Source organism: Atractosteus spatula, chromosome 13 (genome assembly GCF_055471065.1).
Source record: "Atractosteus spatula isolate fAtrSpa1 chromosome 13, fAtrSpa1.hap1, whole genome shotgun sequence".
Lineage (NCBI taxonomy): Eukaryota > Metazoa > Chordata > Actinopteri > Semionotiformes > Lepisosteidae > Atractosteus > Atractosteus spatula.
In genome coordinates, this window is record NC_142718.1 from 12,302,208 (window position 1) to 12,323,972 (window position 21,765).

The 21,765-nt window shown below is 36.7% G+C and overlaps 1 protein-coding gene across 1 annotated transcript in view; it reads left to right on the plus strand.

The window, feature by feature from the left end:
• Positions 1–202: 202 nt before the first annotated feature.
• Positions 203–21,765, plus strand: part of gypc (glycophorin C (Gerbich blood group)) — a 39,602-nt gene continuing 18,039 nt past the window's right edge. The window contains exons 1-2 of the mRNA XM_088930503.1: positions 203–408; positions 2,067–2,215. Of these exons, the coding sequence (XP_088786629.1) occupies positions 2,131–2,215 (85 nt within the window). The 5' untranslated portion in view covers positions 203–408; positions 2,067–2,130. The remainder of the gene's footprint in view (positions 409–2,066; positions 2,216–21,765) is intronic.

Below are 21,765 nucleotides of genomic sequence, written 5' to 3' on the forward strand. Positions count from 1 at the left end.
TTTGTGTAAGATGAGATCATTACTATTGGATGTGTTACTTGTACAAACAACTCTCCAAAGCATTTTTTGCTTGAGTTCCTAGGCCTGCTACACCCCTCCTACTTCCAGTCCCTCCCTAGAGCTTCCTGAGACAGCAGCTGTGGCAGTTTTACATGGACAGGAGGGGCACACTGAGCTTTTGGTCAACAAGTACAAATAATTAACATGGGAATAAGCAAAAAATAGTTCATAGGGAAAAGACATGGCTCCACCCACACTAAAACAAAAAACATAGCCCTTAACAGGAGAAAACACTCTCACCTAAATTTACAGATGAAGTACGTATCAGAAATTTATGTAAATTTCTAATGTGGACCAAAAGGCTCATAAACACAAGAACAAAATAATTATTTAAGTCTGGAAAATTTGGTAAGTACCTTTTCATATTTCATTGACTTCAGAAGATGTTAAGGGTATAGGAAGCATTCATGCAAATGACCTACCCTGGAAGAATAGCTAAAAAAGAAAATATACATGAGTGTGGTTACCCTTAATTTCCAAATTACTGGCAAGTGGATTAATTGAGAATACCATAATACTTTAATCATGTATTTCACTATAATTGTATTATTTTTTTAAAGATCACTATTACTAAAATAGTAAGAAATGTTTTCTCAGTTCATGCATTTGAAAGACATTATTATTTGTTTTATTGACTTGTAAAACTTTATGGAGGAGAATTAAATAGTAATAGGTATACTGCTTGCACTGGATAGATATAATAATACATTAGTCTTCATGTATTATATATACATCAATTTTGAAACTACACATCAACTACACGACAAAATACAGAACAGAAAACTGTTCATTTTTATGTGAATGGTAACTGTTTTTTGTAAAGTCTGACAGTAATTATTATAGATGTGGAACTTTTTAAATGCTAACGTTCCTTGGGTTTCAAACTTTGTACCAAAGTCTGTATCAGATTAACAAAAATAGACAACAGTGTTTTCATTTTCCCTGAGTAACAAAAAAATATTGAAGCCGATACACTATGCACTATCCTTGCAAGTAATGGGCGTGGGGCAGGATACACCCTGAATGGGACGCCAGTCTGTTGTAAGGCACAGAGAGACACACACACCAGGAATAATTCTCTCAGAAGCCAATTAACTTACCAGTATGTCTTTGGACTGTGGGAAGAAATTGGGACACCTGGAAGACACCTTAATGCTTACAGAGATAAGAGTTTTGCAGCTGGCTGGTCCTGAGCCTTCCTGGGTGTTCTTGGCTTACCATACATCCCCAATTTTATGTTTTGCTGCCAGCTTTTGAGCTTGCAATTTTTCTCAGTGAGAGTTGCATCACTCCTTCTACTGTCATATGGATACTATGGAATTCACAGCATGAAAATTGTCAAATAGCCTTAAGTATCACATTGTAAGGAAATTGTTTATGGTCTTTTCTCAAAAATGTGATTCATAATCTTCTTACTGTAGTGATAGAAGGATTGTAGAGGTCAGATACATAAATTGCTAATGAGGAATTTGAAACTGAGGGGGTGAATAAGTGAATAATTGGAAGTTCCAAATAAACATACAATAGTAGCTAATTTTTTGCTTGTTAACTTTTGCTTGTAAACTGATTATGGTTTCCATGTTATATTATTTATTTAAATTAAGGGAGCATCTTGAAATAAATTTAACTACAATATATTTGAATTCTCTGAAATTAAAACCCACAAATGAAGATAAACAAACCAGATTTGGAATCCTGTATCTGAAAGAAGGCTAGCAATTTAATTACTATTATTTAAAACAGTATTTCATGCTGTTTGTCAATCATTAATATAATATAAGATTTAATAATTATTATTATATTTAATAATATAGAAAAGAGTTAAAGATATATAGAGTTAACAATGGTTTGTGAAAGGTTAGACACTCCTTTCATTTGAACTTCTATGATCTTGGTGTGTGCAAGACCAAAGAAGAAAATGACACATGTGCTGCTTCCTTTTCCACTTGCAGAGATTTGAAACCAGAGTATAGCACAGTGTTCTCATTGCAAATATCTCTCCTTAGAGTCTCTCTGCAGCACTCACAGACCAGCTGTCCTTCTCAATCTGCACACACCCAGCTACACACTATGGCTGACAATACTAGCACAGCAACCCTGTTAGACTCCACCATAACTTTCTCAGAGCCAACTTCTCCCTCTTCAAAGTTCTTTGGTGAGTACAGTTTATAATTGTATATGTATTGTATGTGTGTATTATATGCCTGTATCTACTCTCTATATTTTCCTTTCTGGAGCTTTTAATATGTTTGCAGACTTTTGTCTGTTTACAATATTGAGGATTTTTTTTTTATATTCAACAAAGTTAGTGCAGAGCTGATTTCCTGCAGGAAATACCCAAATAACATATGGCAGAATTAGCTGTTAATGCTAAAAGAACAAAATGTGATAAGTTCACATAAATACTGTGCATTATAATAATGGAAATAATATTTTAAAAAAGCTAATTAAAGAGTTACTACTTCTTACAAAATATTGACTTTAAAATCTACAACTAACATAAGGTATTTTTTTCATACAATTCTTTATTTATCCAGTTCACTATGGGAGAAATATGAAGACTTGCTTGTAGTATTATTCTATTTTTATTAGCATTTACAAATATCATGGATGTCTTTCACAAAAATGGTGCAAACTGAAACATGGAGAATATGATGTTAGATTTGAAATGTGAACATCATTAATTATACTGAATTGAGCAACATGAAGTGTAGTGTAAACGTTTTTTGTTTTACTAAAAGATATTAAACTTCCTAACGTGTAGAAAATATTGCCTTTCTCAATCTGTTGAAGACGTTTTGAAGCTTTTAAAGAAGTGTTTTGTATTTGTTTATAGAGACAAACAGTGTACTAGTTTCTACCAGCTGTTAAAACAAAGCAGGGCCAAAAACTGCATCCTGTTCTCTAAAATCTAGGCCAAACTAAAACAATTGTTCCTGGAACAACTTATCATTTACTTAATACATAGTTCACTAACTAAAGTAAGCTGGATTGACAGGACAAAAAAAAAGTTATTATTTTTAGAAATATTTTAATAGGCGGATAACTTTGTTTTGTTTTATACAAAGGCTGTACTAGAAAGGCAGCTGCACCTTTTTAAAATTATTTCTTAATGAGAAAAGGTATTGTCAAATAAATTGTCTTCATGGTTTCTGCAAATTACTTGCCTTCCAAATTCATAAAAAATGTATGACATATGCTAAAAAAAAGATTACGAAACCCCCTGTGTTAGCCAAAATGTCAATTTATGAAGTGCTGCAGAAAAAGAGCAACAACCCCCCCTGACAGCTGTAAGTGTCTCCATTGTCAGTTCTGGCAGCTAAATGTAACCGTCATTAGGGTGTCAGCTGAGGGAATAAACACTGGAAATCTGCAGATGTTTGCATTGAGTAACTGGAATTTACTTAAAAGGCTACAACTTTTTGTGAAAGAAAGGTCAAAAGCAGCTTTACTTGTTTCTCTCAAAGCATTATGAGACCCTTTTCCAAAACAAAATCCCAAAGACTAGATTTCTTGACATTTCAAGTCTAAAACACTAAGCACTAATGCTTGTTCATCTTTTCATTAATAATAACTGCATATCATTGCTTCACAAGGATGAATATTGTGCCATGGTATAATACTGAATTATAACAGAATTTAGATCTGTACAATGCCTGGCCACAGTCACTGCATTTTGATCTTTTTTATTTGTGAAACACTATTACATATTCAGCAAATGGCAATATTATATATATATATTTCACATTTTTTATATCGAATAAATGTGCTTTAAATGACATAATTAACATTTTGGAACGTCAGAAAGTATTCTGATTGAGAAAAGAAAAGTCTTTCATGTAAATGTGCAGGCAGTTAATTTCATTTATTTAATAATTATTAGGAAAAAAATACATTTTCATGAACTGGGGTCTGGGTGTCTAATTAACGCAGTTTGTATTGCACCTGCTCTTTATGTCAATACAGCTGATTCATTGCTCAGAAGCTTATGTTTCCCTAAAGCATTATTTGTCTTTAACTTTGCAGATTATTTACAGTATATACGGATACATCATTGACTCCTATTATACCTCAAGAAGTATTGTTGCCCTCTACTACAGCTTTTGGTACATAGTGCGTTCATTTCCTCAACACTGCTAAAGTTACCTACTGTACAACCTGTGCTTAAATGTAAGACACATCCTTGCTCTGCCGTGGGACTACAGTTTATCTAACATACACTGAATTTCTGAAGTTCTAGAACAGTTAAAGAGAAAACAATCTACAGTATGTCAGGGATGAAACCTAGATCACCACTGCTGCTTATTACTGAAAACTTTAGTAACATGTTACTATATGTAATTTTGAAATTAAACCAGAACATCTGTGAATTTCACTGCCCTACTCTTGTATGTATTCCTCAATGAGCAACACACAGATGGCTAAACATGAACCTCCTTGTCTCTCTCTGACATAGTGAAATCAAGTTCAAGTTCAAGTTTATTTGTCAATCCAGCCATATACGAATATACAGAGGATCGAGATATCGTTCTCCGGTGTGAATACAGACAAAACAGTGACAAGACAATGCTATAGACAATGTAGACATAGACGTTTCTGTCAGGGTATAGGTTACATAAAGTGCAATGTGCATAGTGCAATTTACTTTACAGGATTGTGCAAAGAATACATCAGAAAGTATGCCTGACATTAGGCATAAAAGAACTAGGTTTCTAGATTTGGAGTAGGTGCAGTAGGTACCAGGGTGTTGAGGAGCCTGACAGCCTGTGGCAAAAAGCTGTTACGGAGTTTGGTGGAGCTGGCCTGTACACTGTGATACCATTTACCAGATGGTAGGAGGGCAAAGAGGTTGCAGGAAAGGTGGGAGGGATCATCCACAATACTGGAGGCTTTGTGTGTGCAGCGTTTGTGGTATATGTCCTGAATGGACAGAAGGGAGGTTCCAATGATGTTTCCTGCTGTATTGACAAATTGTTGCAGGGACTTGCGGTCTGAGACCTTACAATTCCCAAACCAAACAATGATACAGTTTGTCAAGATGCTCTTGATGGTACCTCCATAGAACGTGGATAGTATGGGGGCGAAGGTTTACCCTTCTCAGTCGCCGCAAGAAGTGGAGACATTATTGTGCTTTTTTAGCTAGGGAGGTGTTGATGGTCCAAGTGAGGTCATATGTGATATGCACACCAAGAAACGTAGTACTTCTAGCTGTCTCCACAGCGAAGCATTTGATGTGCAGTGGGGAGTGATCAGCGTGGGCCCTCCTGGAGTCAATTTTCATCTGTTTTGTCTTATCAACATTGTTGTTTATGCACCAGTCCACTAGTTTCTTCACCTCCTCTCCGTATGGTGCCTCATCGTTGTTATTAATGAGGCCCACCACTGTTGAGTCATCAGCAAACTTGATGATGTAATTTGCACTGTGCTTAGCAGTGCAGTCATGAGTCATCAGCGTGAACAGAAGTGGGCTGAGTGCACAGCCCTGGGGGTTTCCGGTGTTCAGTATCGTGGTACTAGAGACTTTGTTTCCAATCCGGTCTGTCTGAGGTCTCTCGGTCAGAAAGTCCAGGATCTAGTTACAGAGTGAGGTTTTAAGGTTCAGCAGTTTCTGGGGGATGATTGTGTTGAATCAGCACATCCGGAAGGGAGGCATCTCCGTCACTGGCACGTGGAGTAGTTAGAGGAAATGTTAGAGGAAAGTGATTTCATCCATTCATGGTAAGAGAGGGAACCTAGATAAAGACTGTAAGCCACCACTTCACTAATAGGAAAAGGTATCCTGTGAAAGTGGTTATTGATTACTATTGAAAAATGAGCTGCAGGGAAAACAATAAAAATTGTGTTTTTGTCAAGGACAAGTTCTATACAGATAAATCAATTAATTAATTTACACATTAAGTTCAACAGGCATTACAGAATTTATCAATTCAGCAGCTTCCTGATGCTCCAGAAAAATCGTTGTACTTTTAAGAGCACACTAATTAACAGTGTCAATGTACGTGGACTACCACCAACCCTGTACTAGATGAAGTGGCTAGAAAATGAATGGATGGAATTCACATTTTTTGAGATCCAAAACAATATGATTTTTTTTTTCTGTGACCCTGTGTTTTGTTTTAAGTACAGGATGTTCACCTTCTCCCATTTTTAGTTAATTTAGCACAAACTTACCATTTTCAGATATGCTTCTATATAAATAGTTTAAATCAAAATATACGGTACCATGTTCAAATATAGGCAAGTTAAAATGTAATAGGGCTTGCATAAACAAGCCAGCTTCATCGACCGTGTTCCCTGTAACACTTGTAAGTTGAAGCTTGGCAGCTAAATGTTGATAATAAATGCTGGGTTGTTTATTAATTCAGTGAGAAGTATTTGTGTGATTAATCCTTTTATGGTGGTATGTTTCAAAACAACTTTTACTTGAATGTGAATAGAGAACAAGATAAATGTCAGTAACAAAACAGGAAAAGCATTAAACCAAAATAAACAGAAATATTAAAATAAATGCAAGTTAATATCTAGTCCCACTCTATTTTTTAATTTAGTTTAAATTCTGTGGTCAATGTTTTGTGAACAAATGTGTTTCCTTCCACATTTTCTTTCTTTTAATACAGTGCAGAAAGACCAAACACTGAAAATAACTTAATAAAAAGGATATAGATACCCATCCTGTAGAGCAGAGTAAGAAGAATGTCTGTTTATCAGACATTTGCAGATTAAGCTGGAAGTAACCCTCAGCTGTCTTATCCTTTTGTATTAAACAAGATAAAATTCCATTTCACCAATCTCTTCACATTGCTAAACAACCTAATTTTTTAAACAACATTCAACTTTTTCAGATGAACTCTGGATTTTACTTGGCAATCGTGCTTTGCTGTTTTTCTATTCCTCCTTTTTGTGCTTTTATACCAGTGTTCTAATACTACAGTATTTCAACTCATACATATTAATTTGTGGTTGATAAGGCCTGATAAGTTATTTTGCTAAAATACACATAATTTTTGTTAGCAAAGGAAATTTTACCTTAAAAGTCAGACATATTCTTGAACATATTTTTCTGTGGTTAATATCTATGTGCTTGTTATAAAAATATAACAAAACTCTGTTAAATGTTATACTGCTTTGCACGTTCTTTGGGGTCTAATCTGTTGTAGAAAATGCTGGAATAATGTATTAAACATGCTATGTACTTGAACCATTTTTTAAAGATCTGATCATTTTCTTGATGGTTATTTGGAAAATTGTACTCATGGAAATATTTTCAAATATCATTTAGAATTCAGGTCAGATTTGTTATTTCAACAATATTCTTTTATTGGAAAACTAAGATAAAGTACTGGTTATTAATTTACGATGGTACTAAAATGTATACATTCTATGTAAATAAAACTTACTGTGAGAGAATAAATATACTGTAAAAGCATGTTTTACTAAATAATTCCTATATAGAAAAGAAAGAATGAACCATATTAATAAACTAATGATTTATAAATAAATGAAATTGGTCCTGCTATGACTATGTGCATGTTTGTGTCTGCATTTGTCCTGCGATGGACTGGCATCCTGTTCAGGGTATATCCTGTCTTTTGCCCTTTGATTGCTGGGATAAGTTCCAGCTCCCCATGACACTGTATTGGATAAAGCAAATAGAAAATGGATGAATAGAATTCCAACATGATCAGTAGCTGTGTATTTTACCCTTTAAAAGAAGGAAATTAAAGCAGATATTTGATCTATGAAATATAAATAACATTTATATATCTATATCTATAAATACAATATTTATATAATTTAATATTAAATGCCTAACTTGATCCAGTACTGCAGTGGCAGCTCAAGGGCAATATCTGCAAGGACAGGAGAAGTCTGTTTTTGCAGAGAATTAGCTAGATGCTTTTATAGCAGTATCTAAAAGCCCTACCTATTCAGCAGTCAATTTAGATAATTGCAGTGGTCTTAATATTGTTTCTAATATTATCCATTCCTACGAAGGCTTCAGCATTATAGTGATGTGAATAAAAGTATTTTCAAAAAACCTTGTTGCTTGTTCAGAAGTACAGAGCATGACATTATTATCATCTTCAATTGGCTCAGTAAAGGCTATGTTTCAGTCTGAGTTCAACATTCAACATGCTTATAAAACCTCTGCCTTGTCTTATACAGGGATTTTAGCTCTATTGCTGACAACAGTTTTAAAATTATGCTTGAAAACAATTAAAACTTATTCTTTAAAAAAGTTTAAAACTCAGTCTTTTAAAAGTTTAATTTCAATTTACTTTTCCATCTTTTGAATTGGATTTTCTACTGTAATTGAGAGATCTGTCCGTTGTCTATTTTCCTCAACTTAGGAACAAAAGCAGTAGAAGAGACCCTATTAATGCACAGTAGTAAAATATGAGGATCATTTCATTTCTGACAGTCAAATGGATACAAATCACCCTGTCTGAGATAAATTATTAATTACCCCCTGATAACCATTGCTCTGTTCCCAAAATAACAGAAAGGTGATTCTATGGTTCAGAAGTATACAAATCCCATTTTTCTGGAAGAAACAAATTTGTGGACCTTACGTCTATGTTACAAAACGATCAAGATCTGGATGACCTGTTACATACACGTGACCTACCACGTGAAATTAAATACTTTCACATATTTTTTAATCTGTGTATGTAATAAACAAAATGTCTTAAGTGGAAAAGTTTTTTGTATCTATGTCTTTCTGTTTGGCATTGTTACATCACAGATTTTATCATCTGCTCAATTATCATATTTGGACAGTTTCAGTTACATATTGATTTTTATTGATTACTTAACAGTTGCCAGTAATTTTCCATCATTTGTAACATGACAGTACAATATGAATATTATGCTATTTAATATGATTTGGTTTTCTCAGTGTTTGAATGGGACAGTCTATTTTCGTGATTAACTCTCTTGATTCACAAGTCCTCATATTGTGGTTTTTAATTACGATATTTATCATTATTTGAGTACTTTTCCTAAAATAATGAGAATTATTATTGTTATCATAAAAATAAACCTATTATTATTATTATTATTATTATTATTATTATTTATTTGTTGTCAGCCAACAGAGGCAGCAAAGAGGTGCATGTTTTCTGTCTGATCTGTGCAGGTATCCGAGAGACCATAGTCTTAAGCCCTGTGTCTATGTCTGTGAACCAGCAACCAGCACCATAAATAATGCCGCTAATACAGTAACATTACAGCTGGTCTTCAGCCCAGAGGCTTGTGAAAGAGCTGGAGTGGCTGGAGTCTGCAAACCCATGGTTTATTTGAAGATAAACAGCTTTTGCTGTGTTAGTGTTACTGTTTTGGCAGTGGCACAGCCAATTTTCAGCATGCAGGAATGTAATGCAGCAATGAGACAGGGAAACTGCAGCTTCTGTTGCTGTATTTGAAAAAATACAACCCGTGCTGTGTTAAAATGGCTGTTGCAGTATAAGGCTGTAATTGTAGCTGGTAAAGCTGGAATCTTCGGCCTGGAGGCTGGTTCAACTTCAGCCTGTGCAGAGGAAGAAGCTGATATTAAGGTCTTGTATCGCTCATGCTCTGATTACTTCTTTATGTTTATCTCATTATGTTCAGTTTTTAGTTTGCCATTCTATTTATGTGGGCTGGAGCAGGGTGCACAGCTTGGTTGATGGAATCCAGTCTCTTGTTAGCTGGGTGTCTGGTCTGCCATCTTAGGTAGAGGGAAAGCTTTAACAAAATCTCCTCAGGGACAGTAATGACCCTTGAGGACATGGCTACTTTCAGTATCACAAGCGCTTCTCGGACATAAAAATTCTGCCTTTTTTATTACATTATTATTTAATATAGAACTTGCATGAGACATATTGTTGATTTCTTCCTTAGTGTAAATGATTTAAAACAGAGCGTTTTAAACTTACTTGATATTGTGGGCCAGATTTGACCTACATGTGGGTCATACCTATCAGACCATAAATGCACCACAATAACCTAGTATTATTTATTTGCATGGTTTCATGTTTTGTGCTTTATTTTGTGTTTATTTTATAATGACATACTATGTATCTATTAAAATGCAATTAGGACGTATTGCATTTTCACTAGATTGCTGTTATGATGTGACATTGACCTGGAGAAAACCGAGTCAGTTCAACAGGCTAAAGAATCCACTCGCTAGATCTAGTGAAGGCATGCTTCAATCTTTTTTAGCCTCCATTGTAATATTATTTAACTCTTGTTGACTTTCTTATACCTTTATTGTCTGCATATGCAATTTGGAAGTTCAAGTTTATTGTCATTATACTCATACACAGGTACTAAGTAGTACAAAAAGAAACAACAATACAATTGTATAAGAAAAGAAAGACAGAGACAACAGGCAATGTGCAAAACAACAACAGGCAATGCACAACACCACAACAGATAATCTGCAAAACAAAAACATGAAAAAGGTAATGTGCAAAACAACATCAGTTGTGCAAGATTATACATCAACAGAATACAATAAAGGATAGAAAATTATGGAGAGCAAATTTCTTGACATGTGAGGTAGAAGTAGATTTTAATGTGTTTGAGTTTTGATAAAGAGAGAAGAAACTGTAAGGGTTCAGAACGTGGGTGAGAGAGGCTGGGAGTTCAATAGATTGATAGTGCGGGGATAAAAACTGTCTCTGAGTCTGGTAGTCCGGAATCGGATGCTCCGGTACTTTTTTCCAGATAGTAGAGGGTCAAACAGGCTGTAGCTGGGGTGTGTGGAGTCTTTGATGATGCTTAGAGCTTTCCTCAAGCACCGTCTGTCATAACTGTCCTAGACGGATGGGAGAGCAACCCCAGTGGTGGACTGGGCAGTTTTCACCACCAGCTGTAGGGCTTTGCAGTTCGCAATACTGCAGTTGCCATATCACACTTTGATGTAACCTGTCAGTGTTCTTTCTGTAGTGCATCTGTAAAAATTAGTGAGGATCTGGGGACATATCTTAGCCTTCTTCAACCGTCTTAGGAAGTACAGGCGCTGTTGCGCTTTCTTGATAAGACAGGTGGCGTTGAGAGACCATGTGAGGTCCTCAGTGATATGGATGCCAAGGAATTTGAAGTTACTGACCCTTTCCACTTCAGTCCCGTTGGATAGGGGCATGGCCGTTTTGCAGTTTTCTGAAATTAATGATCAGTTCCTTGGTTTTGCTGACGTTGAGGGTGAGGTCGTTGCAGTGGATAGCAGTGAATCTATTTTAAAAAAAAAACATATTAATAACACAGGACACAATTATGGAGTAATACAATAAAGCCCCCAGCCCTGTAAGTTGTTTTCAACAATTTTGAACAGCAAAAGCAAAACATATCACAACTATATTGGATAAGAAACCAGACAAGCTCTTTTTTAAAACAGTGTATTTCAAATCCCAAATTGACCAATGCAATCATCTTATTGTCACAGTAAGGTGAACCCTTTGGGCAAGGAATGTTCCTGCCTCATGTACGACTACGACACCTAGCAATACAATTGGGGTGCTAGGGCTCTTCTACATTGCCACAGGTTTTGTTTATCTCCCAGAATCACCAATGCACACACAGACCAACGACAAGCATTTGTATTGTATAAGTGCCCTTTATATTTTCTAACTACATTCACATCCACTACCACCCAAAGACACAGCAGGAACTGAAGGAACAGCAGTCTTTCCTGTAAAGTACTGAAGAGAGGCCACTCGAACGTTTCTTCTTAGTACCTGTAGTCTCTGATGGCTCACTTGAAGGAGAAGGGTACCACCCAGTCCTATTTCCCCAGTCTCCGTTCAGGTTACACTAGAAATCCTCTGCGGGTTGTATTACTTCTCAGATTGCATCGGCTAGCTGGGCTGGTTCCTTTGTTCCTTGCCTTCGGGTATTAAAAGTCTCTGTACAGTACCTCTGTTCCAATGCCAATGTACCCTGTAGTCATCAGTTCCTGAACCAATAGGTCCTTGCCTCTGTGGTCTTACACTTTGCAGCTTCCCTTGTGCTGCCTGTGTCGTTTCCAGGGTCCAGTGGGAATTGGGAGCGCACTCTGTTCCGTCTCAGGTGTTTTTATTCCTCCCATTAGCCAACCCCTCTCGGGGTTTTCCACTGTCCCTGTCAGAATCAGGTTTGCCCAGTATTTTTCCAGGAGGAAGCATGTGTTGTTTGAGGGGTGTGGGAGTGCCGAGCTAGCTGTTATGGGCCCTTATCACTTCTTTGTTCACTCTCCGGCTCTCCCTCTTCCTCCCTTGGTCTGGCTAAAACTGGCTCAGTGACCCCTCACACCTCCAAGTATTCGATACCTAATTGCTTCCTGAACAACTTGGGTGAGACCATTGTTACTGACAGTTCCTGCTAGACTGTATTCATTAGAACAACTAATGGGTTTATTCCATGCTGAGAAAAAGAAGAGAGAAAACACAACGTTTCGGCCGTGGAGCCTTCTTCAGGTGTGAGAGAGACAAGGCAGTAAGCAAAGATAATGTAGTGGGAGAACAAAGGCTGGGAGGGAGGAGGGGTGAGAGGCGGGAGCAGGGGACAGAAAGAGAGGCCAATCAAGAGGTGTGAAGTCAGAATAGGTGTCGAGAGGTGTGAAATGAAATTTCCAATGAATGGAGAAAATTTAGTACAATAGTACCCTGTCGTTAAGAGAAGGGGGAAGGTGTGATCCTAGCTGCAGGATAAGTTTGGTTTCGGTAGTCTTTCTGATGTATGAGTTCGGAAAACCATCTTTGAGAACACAGAAGGAGAGATTAGAGTGGTCGTGGCCGTCAGAGGTGAAATGAGAAACAATGGGCTTGGAGAGATCTTTAATCTTCACAGCCCTGACGTGTTCTCTGAAGTGGTCTCCAAGTCTCCTTCCTGTTTCTCCAATGTAGAGAGAAACTGGGCATTTACTGCTAAAAATACAGTAAAAATAAGAGATACAGTAAATAAGGTTGCTGGAGGTACAAGATGCCATCTGGGTTATCCGGAATTGTACTGAGGGGCCTTGAATGAGTGTGGTGTTGGATGTGTACTTGCAGGTGATACAGCTGTTGCAAGGGAAAGTACCTGGTGTGGATGGTTCCTAAGGGCGGTCAAGGGAGCTGTGAACAAGAAGGTTGCGCAGATTAGGTGATCGGCGATATGAGATGATGGGGCGGTCAGAAAAGAGGGCCCCAATGTAGGGATCATCCTGTAGGATGGAAAAGTTGTCGTTAATAGCCCTGGGGATAGGAAGTGTGGTAGGGAAGCACCAAAGGAATGCGGTTGTTACGCCGGGAGTTCCTGATTGGGTTGATGGTCCGAGGGGTGTTTTTGGCTTGGGCAAGGGCCCTGTCAATAACACTGCTGGGGTATCCTCTGTTGATGAAAAAGGAGTACATTTTGAGGGCTTGGTTCTCGAAGTCGATGTCATTGCTGCATAGTCGTCGTAGCCGAAGAAACTGTGAAAAAGGGAGTTGTTTTTAGTATGTTTGGGGTGAAATGAGCTATACAAGAGATAGCTGTGTGAATCCGTGGGTTTGTAATAAACCGAAGTGGAGAGTCGGGGGTAGTTGATGGAGAAGTTGATGTCTAGAAACGGAAGAGTAGTGGAAGATATGTTAACCGTATATTTGAGGGACAGGTGGAAGTTGGTGAAATGGTGCAGGAAGCACTCAAGCTGATCGTTGGACCATGTGGCTGCACCGACGCAGTCATTAATATATCGCTTATAGAGGTCAGGGACAGGGATTTCCAGTGTAGGAAGCGAAGAAGCGTTCTTCTACCCAGCCAACAAAGATATTGGCATAGCTGGGTCCCATTCTGGTGCCCATGGCAACTCCACTCACCTGTTGGTAAAAAAGATTATTGAAGTAGAATGCGTTCAGTGTGAGAACCAATTCTGCAAGGCGTACCAGGGTGTGGGTGGGTGGATCAAGCACTGTGCGTTTGTCCAGCCTGTGCTTGAGGGCTGTAAGGCCGTCATTATGGGGAATGATGGTGTAAAGAGATGTGATGTCCATGGTAAAAATGTAGCATTCAGTGCCCTGAAATTGGAAATAATTACAAAGTTGGAGCGCATGGTTGGTGTCTTTGATGTATGAGGGAAGACCTCATACATACATGTCACATTGAGTGACATGTCACTCAATCTCCACGCTTGAGTGAGAGGCAACATTGATACCATCCTGGAAATCAACATAACCTAATCAATCCCAGCCTGTTACTGCCTCAATAGCCCACGCCCTGTGACATTATCTAAGAAAAAAAAAGTGCTATATTTTATATGGGCGGTGCGATGGCTCTGTGGCTAAGGATCTGCACCTGTGGCTGGAAAGTTGCCAGTTCATATCCTGCAGCCAGCAGAGGAATCCCACTCCATTGGGCCCCTGAGCAAGGCCCTTAACCCCAACTGCTCCAGGGGTGCAGTACAAAAGGCTGACCCTGTGCTCTGATCCCAAGCTTCTCTCCCTGTCTGTGTGTCTCATGGTATGCAAAAAGACCATGTATACAATATAACAAATCTTGTATAAGATTTGTTATACAAGAAATTGTATATGGCCAATAAAGTGATTTTATCTTATCTTAAAGTGCACAAACTGCTAATTTACCATTTTTACAGAAAACTATAAATGCAAAACCAAAAAATAAGAAACCCAACATATCCAAAGTACTGCATCCAAACAAAAATCCAACTGGAAATCAAAACATAAAGACATGAGAAACATTTATACTAAATTAAAATTGCACCTGTTTAGCTTTTTATTTCTCTGAAGAGTGAAACTAGCAGTCATTGAAATCTGACCACATTTACAGATGTAGGGAAGGATTATAGGTGTCCAGGGTGAATGTCATGATTTATTTGCTTTCCTTTGTTAGTCTGCCTGTCAATCAATCAAAGATCGGATAGACTCTTTTTACTCTTGGAGTCCAGAAAGGCTTTTTAACAGCCTAACCATCATAAACCAGTCTCTCTCGCATTACCTGTAACTCATCAGTAGCTCTTTCAGTCTCCGATTTTAATTTAATTTAGTATATCATACTGAATTCAAACTGTGGGCATTTAGCTTTTTGCTTCAATGTAGTAATATCAGTATCTACTATAGTAGATATATTGGACAAGGTCTAGGAAAAATATGGGTTTCTACATGGTAAACTTGAAAAAAAATACTTTTTATAAAAGAAAATAACATTTCTTTTTTCTTTTTTTTTATATTTCTTTCTAGTATGTGTACTGAGAAAGACATCAAAAGAATCTGATGTTTAAGACTTGATTCCCAAGTGTTTACCTTGAATTCAATACCTGAACCAGGCCTGGAATGTCTATAATTTCCAAAATAATTCAAGATATTTAGGGCACAGACATTCCTGGTGGCAATAACCTCTGGGGGCTGGGGGTTGGATCCTGGATTTTTTATCCCCTTTTTCAGCTTTTTTTTTCTAGTGGATGAAATTGTGGGAGGCTTTGTTGCAAACTATTTAGCAGTGTCACCTTTCAGGACTGGAGCCCAATTACAAACGTGGGGTGCTATCTACTGTATGTGCATTTTGCATGTTCTCCCCTTTTAGTGTAGGTTTCGACTGGGTGCTCTAGTTTTCTCCCACAGTCCAAAGATATACAGTACTAGTAGGTTAATTAGCTTCTGGGAAAACTGGTCCTGGTGTGCATATACACTATCTGTTTGTGTCTGTGTATGACCTGTGAAAGACTGGCATCCAATTCAGGATGTATCCTGCCTTGCGCCTGTTGCTTGCCAGGATAGGCTTTGGCTCACCCACAATCCTGAATTGGGTGAAGCGGTAAGAAAATGGGTGGATGACTAAACAATTTTAGGCACTACTTTCTTTACTTTGAATTTATTCATCCTGGACCTGGAATTAAGCTGCACTCTCCTTGTAGCACAGTATATGTAAACCTTTGTGATCCAGTATCTTCTGGTTTCATATCTATTGTAGCTCATTCTAAATCACTTGGTTTATGTAGTGCAAGAGGTTTTTAGGTTGCAAGTAGAAAAATCCTGGCCAGATATTTTTGCAGATAAGAACAGAGATCCTTTGTTTTCAAAGAAACAGCCAGCTAACTAGCCTGCCAAAATGGCCCAGAGAGCATCTTTAGGAGAATATAGGAAGCAAGAGAGTCCTTGAGAACTGTATCACTTGCCTTAATGGCAGTTTTATGATTTTTTATGTTTCTGCAGTTAACTATGAAACAAAGTAACATAAAGAAATGCTTAGATTTGTACTGTATATTTGCAAAATATATTACAGGGCAACTTCAATAAATACACAGCACTTAAAAGAATTTATGATTCTAGGAAAGCTCTAGACTGAACTACATTCCCCAGGAAACTGTAGCCCTCAATCACCAGACTAGTTAAGAGAAAACAACATAAAATGATGTGGGGGGGATCCATGTTCCTCAACATCAGCTGTCTAGAAACAAAGCACAGATCAACTGCAGTGCATGACAGCAGCCAGAGTTAGAGGAGAGAGAGTGACTGAAGGAAGGCGTGGCACGTCATACCTCATGCAAATTGAATAATGAAAATAGTATTCGGAAGCACCTTGTAAAATCTTGTAAAACCGCCAGGTGGAGCTAATAAAGCTTAACGTCTCATGTACAGCATTTGAGCTGTCGCCAGAAAATGCCTGGTTTTGAATCCTGGTTACTGCAGCGGGACAATCTTTTTCCAATTAAGAATTTAAGTTGTATACTCTTTAGACTTTTAATAATTTTAAACTGTGTATTACAGCATGCTAATCATTAAACATTAAAAAGTCGGTATGTTTTATAAAAGCAAGATTGTTCAGTTGGACAAAAGTACATAACCTTCCACCTTCATCATAAATAATTTAATTATGCATAAATATTTTATGCATCAAAGTCTTTAACTAGGTAACTTACATGGGTTCTGGTTTTAACGTGCTTGTTCTAACATCATTAAGCTTATATTCTGCACTTCATAAAAAGTTATAACGTTTTAACCTTTTCTAAGAATACGTAGTATGAACACCACTTGCTGTTATTGTAAAAAGATACATTTGTAGTGATTTAACATCACTTGATAGTTATATTAATATGGAATCATGTAACTAAGCATCTAAAGTATCACAAGTGGATGTTTTGGAAACATTTTGACATTTATTTCTTTTAAAAAAAAAACATCTATTGTCCTTGTTGTAGTAATGAGCACTGTAATGTAGCGAGCTGCGCCCAGGCGGTTCAAAGCGCAATCAGTGCATTACTTTCGATCTGTTTCTCATAGAGCCGATTGCATAAAATAGTTCACTATTATAGCTTATTGTGAACATGGTTTACACCCAAATTTAGAAAATCTATATTTTGTATTAATCCAAATATGAGCAGCCAGTAATCAGCCAACAATTTAATTTGGAATTTAAACAAAAAGTTTAACCTGTACTAGGTAGTACACCGCCTGGAATCGAACCTGGTCCATCAGTGTCATTCAACAGGGAACCAGCTGGATAAATTATTGTAACGGATACAGCCAACATTACAGGTTGTGTGAGCCGGTTGCCAGCATAGTGACGTCAATGCCCTTCACTGTGAACAGCAGGGAAGTTAGCATCCACGCTGACGGGAGATCTCCCTTTAGCTCAGCTGGCTGGTTCCCTGTTCAGTAACATGGAGACCTGGGTTCGAGCCCCAGCGGTGGAGGGCCGACCTGAGGCTGGAGCTTCAGAGAACCCACGAGAACCCGAAAACGTTACATTATTATACATGATGGCTTTATGTTTAAGGATTTCTTCACGGAAAACTTTAAATTAAACAAGGGAGGGGGGAAGGATTTTTTTTTACAATTGCCAGTAATCAGGGAATAGCTTATCAGCGTGATGGGTAAACATTTTTTTTTTTATTTTTAAAAATGAAATAAAAAATAAGATACAATGAAGTGTACCTACCTAACTCAAACGTTGTGTGATTGTGTGACTTTAAAAACTATAAAAATTGGTTTAGATAGTTAAAAACATTTTAATTAATCATAAAATACTTGAATTTCATAAAATTGTACTGATTTAATACCTCTTGATAGTAATATTAATATGGAGTCGTGGTAACTAAGCAGCTAAAATATCACAAGGGGGCATTTTGAAAACATTTTTGACGTTCATTTTTTTTAAATATGATTGTCCTTTTAGTGGTAATAGTCAATGGACTGTCATGTAGTGTATCTGGATGAATTATTATAAGTGATGGTTTAGTGATTTAGGATTTCTTCATGCAATTCTTTAAGTTAAAGGAGAGAAAAGGGTTATATTTACACGTTTTGTATTGCCTTTTCTTATATTTGTAAAAACATTCCAATTTAATTGCAATATGGAATATTTTATTAATAACATTGTAACGAATTCAGATTATTGGGCCCTCACTGCTCCTGCCCCAGTTCTCCCTTCACCGCATGGACTCGAACCCAGATCTCCTGTGCTGATCAACAGAGGTTTTTCCAGCTAAACTACAGAAGACCTCTTTTAGCGGCCTGTTAGGCGCAGGGGAGCGGAGGGCTGTACTGTCACTGCGCTGCAACCGGCTTGTACCATCTGTATGCCTGCCATTCGTTACAATATTAATATTGAATGACCATGGACGAGCTGTAAACTGAAGAGTTAGAGAAGACACGTTGAGTCTTGTCTTTTCAGCTTGGAATTTAACCTTTACAATGATCCTTTTGGCTATATTTTTTACATAGCCGGATGAGTTAAAATAGATTGGATTAATAACTGGAGTAAGAAAAGATACTTCACACATACGTTGAAACTATATGGCTTTGGAACAGCGGGAGGACCTGGTTGGTAGCGGGGGGTGGAGGGGGGGGGACTATTTTGATTTTCCTGTGCAAACCATATTCTCTATAATACTATAATGAGTCCCTGAGGCATACCGTTCAAGTTTCAGAATGATACAAAATAAACCGTTGTTGAATTTGCACGAGAGACAAAAGGTACCTTTGGAAAAGTAATGTACTGCTTGCAAAGTAGCAGATTTTGACAAACAGCTAATTTTGCTTAAGAATTTAAAATCTGTCTGTACTGTAGCTATATTTAATTGAGCAGAAAGTCACCTTGCTCTTAGAAGCGGCTCTGTTAAGCAGAGTTTGTGTTAACACACCACACCCTTTGAATGAAGTTTAATCAACATTGTCTGTCAGTGAAATAAATGATCACCGGCACTTTTCCTTCCCTCCAGTGTGAGGTGATAATGCAGAAAACGTTTTTTTTTATTTAACTGGGAGTGTGAGCATTGAGTGAGCACTGGGGTATACAGTGAGATTAACACGGTGAGATTACTGAAATGGATAGTTTTACTAAATATTTTGACAAATGTGTGAATTGTATCCATCTGTGAATCAGCTATGTGACCTTGCCCTTGTGAAATTGTGGGAACGAGGTTTAGTGGACAGCGTTACTCACAATGTAGTGACCATAGAGTGTTTTAATACACTGTACAGTATAACAGTAAAGCAAGTATGCTTTTTAATGTTTGTAATCGCTATTCTTGCAAGTACATTTTATATTCAGTTTGCTTCTGTCAGTTAGCTGGTGGGCAAACGTTCGATGTTAAAAAATTCTTCCACAAGGAGAGTACCTTTAAAGCAGAGTAGACCACACTAAACTTTTCTTGGATCTGTATGTCACTCAAGCTATTTCTCTTTGGCACTTTTTTTAGTTATAGAGGTGGTAAGATGCCTCCCCTTCACGTTTCTGACCTGTTCCCATTTTTAACTATTCTGCGTCAGAATCGCAGCAGGTGAGAGAGAGTAGGGAGAGTAAAAAAAAGTGAACCCTGTTTTTTTGATAGTCAGATTTAACGTATGTTTGAACAGTCTTGCAAATTAATGTTTTTACAAAGATAAATTGGAAGTGCAACAATTTATCACAGTGCAATTTTGATACTAATTATTGATTACTAATAGTTTAGGCACCTGACGTCTGACTTTATTTAGATGTATATAAAATATTGAACTGTGACATAACAGTCAAAAATACACAATTGGTGCTGCCTCTTCTCTGACTGAACTCAGTGGTCAGTGCACTGTTTTCTCAATCTCCTGCTAATTCGTTTCACACCACGAGAAGACAGTAGAATGCGAATGTGAAATGTTTTATTGAAAAGTTAAAAAAACGTACAGCTTACACAAAGATTCTAAGATGATCACAAGGAAGAAAAATCACCCGTTTTTCATATATTTCGTGTTTTTAAATTATTATTATTAATTTAATTATTTATGATGAAGGTGGAAGGTTATGTACTTTTGTCCAACTGAAAAATCTTGCTTTTATAAAACATACCGACTTTTTAATGTTTAATGATTAGCATGCTTTAATACACAGTATAAAATTATTAAAAGTCTAAAGAGTAATCCGCTTTTTTAAAACTAAGGTTTCTAAAAATGCAACCAGGTACTAGATATTGTTTAAATAAAATCTGTGAAATTTTTCACAAATCGCGATCTTTAAACCTGTAGGTTTCAGGCTTTGTGTCATTTGTTCACAAAGTTATTGACATCTGAAACATCATGTCTCATAAATAAGTATTTTAATAAGCAAAGCTTATGAAAACCGAATAAAAAAATGAATCTGAAAAAGATACAAGAAGCTTGAAATTATTATTATTAAATTAATACTGTAAATAATGACCAGGCACATAATTATTGTTTCAGTGGCATTTTAATACCGCTTTGTTATTCTCGATTCTAATTACTATATATATATGATTTAGTTTTAAGGCTTGAGGTGTCTGTTAAATTGCCCCACTGAATAAAGTATTTTAAATTAATCCAGTTGAACAGTTGACAATATTTACATTTGCTCATTCACATTTTTATTTAATTATTAATATAACTTTACATTGACTATGTTATAATATATATACAAAAAAAACAAAAATATGCTAATATAGTTTACACGAATGAGTCAAATTAAAAATAAAACGTGTTTAGAAAGAAAGTGTATTACAGGAATACTAACAACTATATAAATACATATATTTAGATTTAATATCATAATTATTTTCTTTAGATAAGCGATTCCATATTATATTCCCTATTTAGTGGATTCTAAAAAGTATGAGGTTTTTTACTGCGATAACGAGCGCAAGTATTTGTAGAAAACGTTAAAACATTATAGCTTTTTATGAAGTATATAAACTTAATATAGCCAGAAGGTGCACGTAACCGAATGAAAGACTTTGATGCTTAAAATGTTTATGAAGAAAGTGGAATACTGGTGTGTGTTTTTTATTTAAACTACCAATACCAGCCATATACAGTTTACATAATATGTTTATGTTTCTAAATTAATATTGTTTATGACATTCAGACACGTTATGCTCCTCTTCTTTTTATGCTCAGCTATTACAATGTCCCTTAAGTTGTAAAATTCCATATTAATATTTAATATTAAGCATACTGTGGTTAACTGTAGATAATTTTGCACGGTTGTACCATGTATTTTGAATGGCTGCATCTGTACTGAGCAAAGCATTCCTATCAAATTAACATAGAACAGTCCTTAAATATTTTTCTATCTATCACACTTTCCTTTGTTTACAAGATTGACAAAATCACACACCACGGAGACACTCAATTGCAATTAATCATGAGACAAATGAGAACTGCAGTTGCGCGTTGGAAACAGAATGCTACCGTATTATTGCAGCTTTAATTTCCTTTGTTTAATGACAAACAAGTGAACACATCGCTATTGCTAAATTGTTATAAAAGACACCAA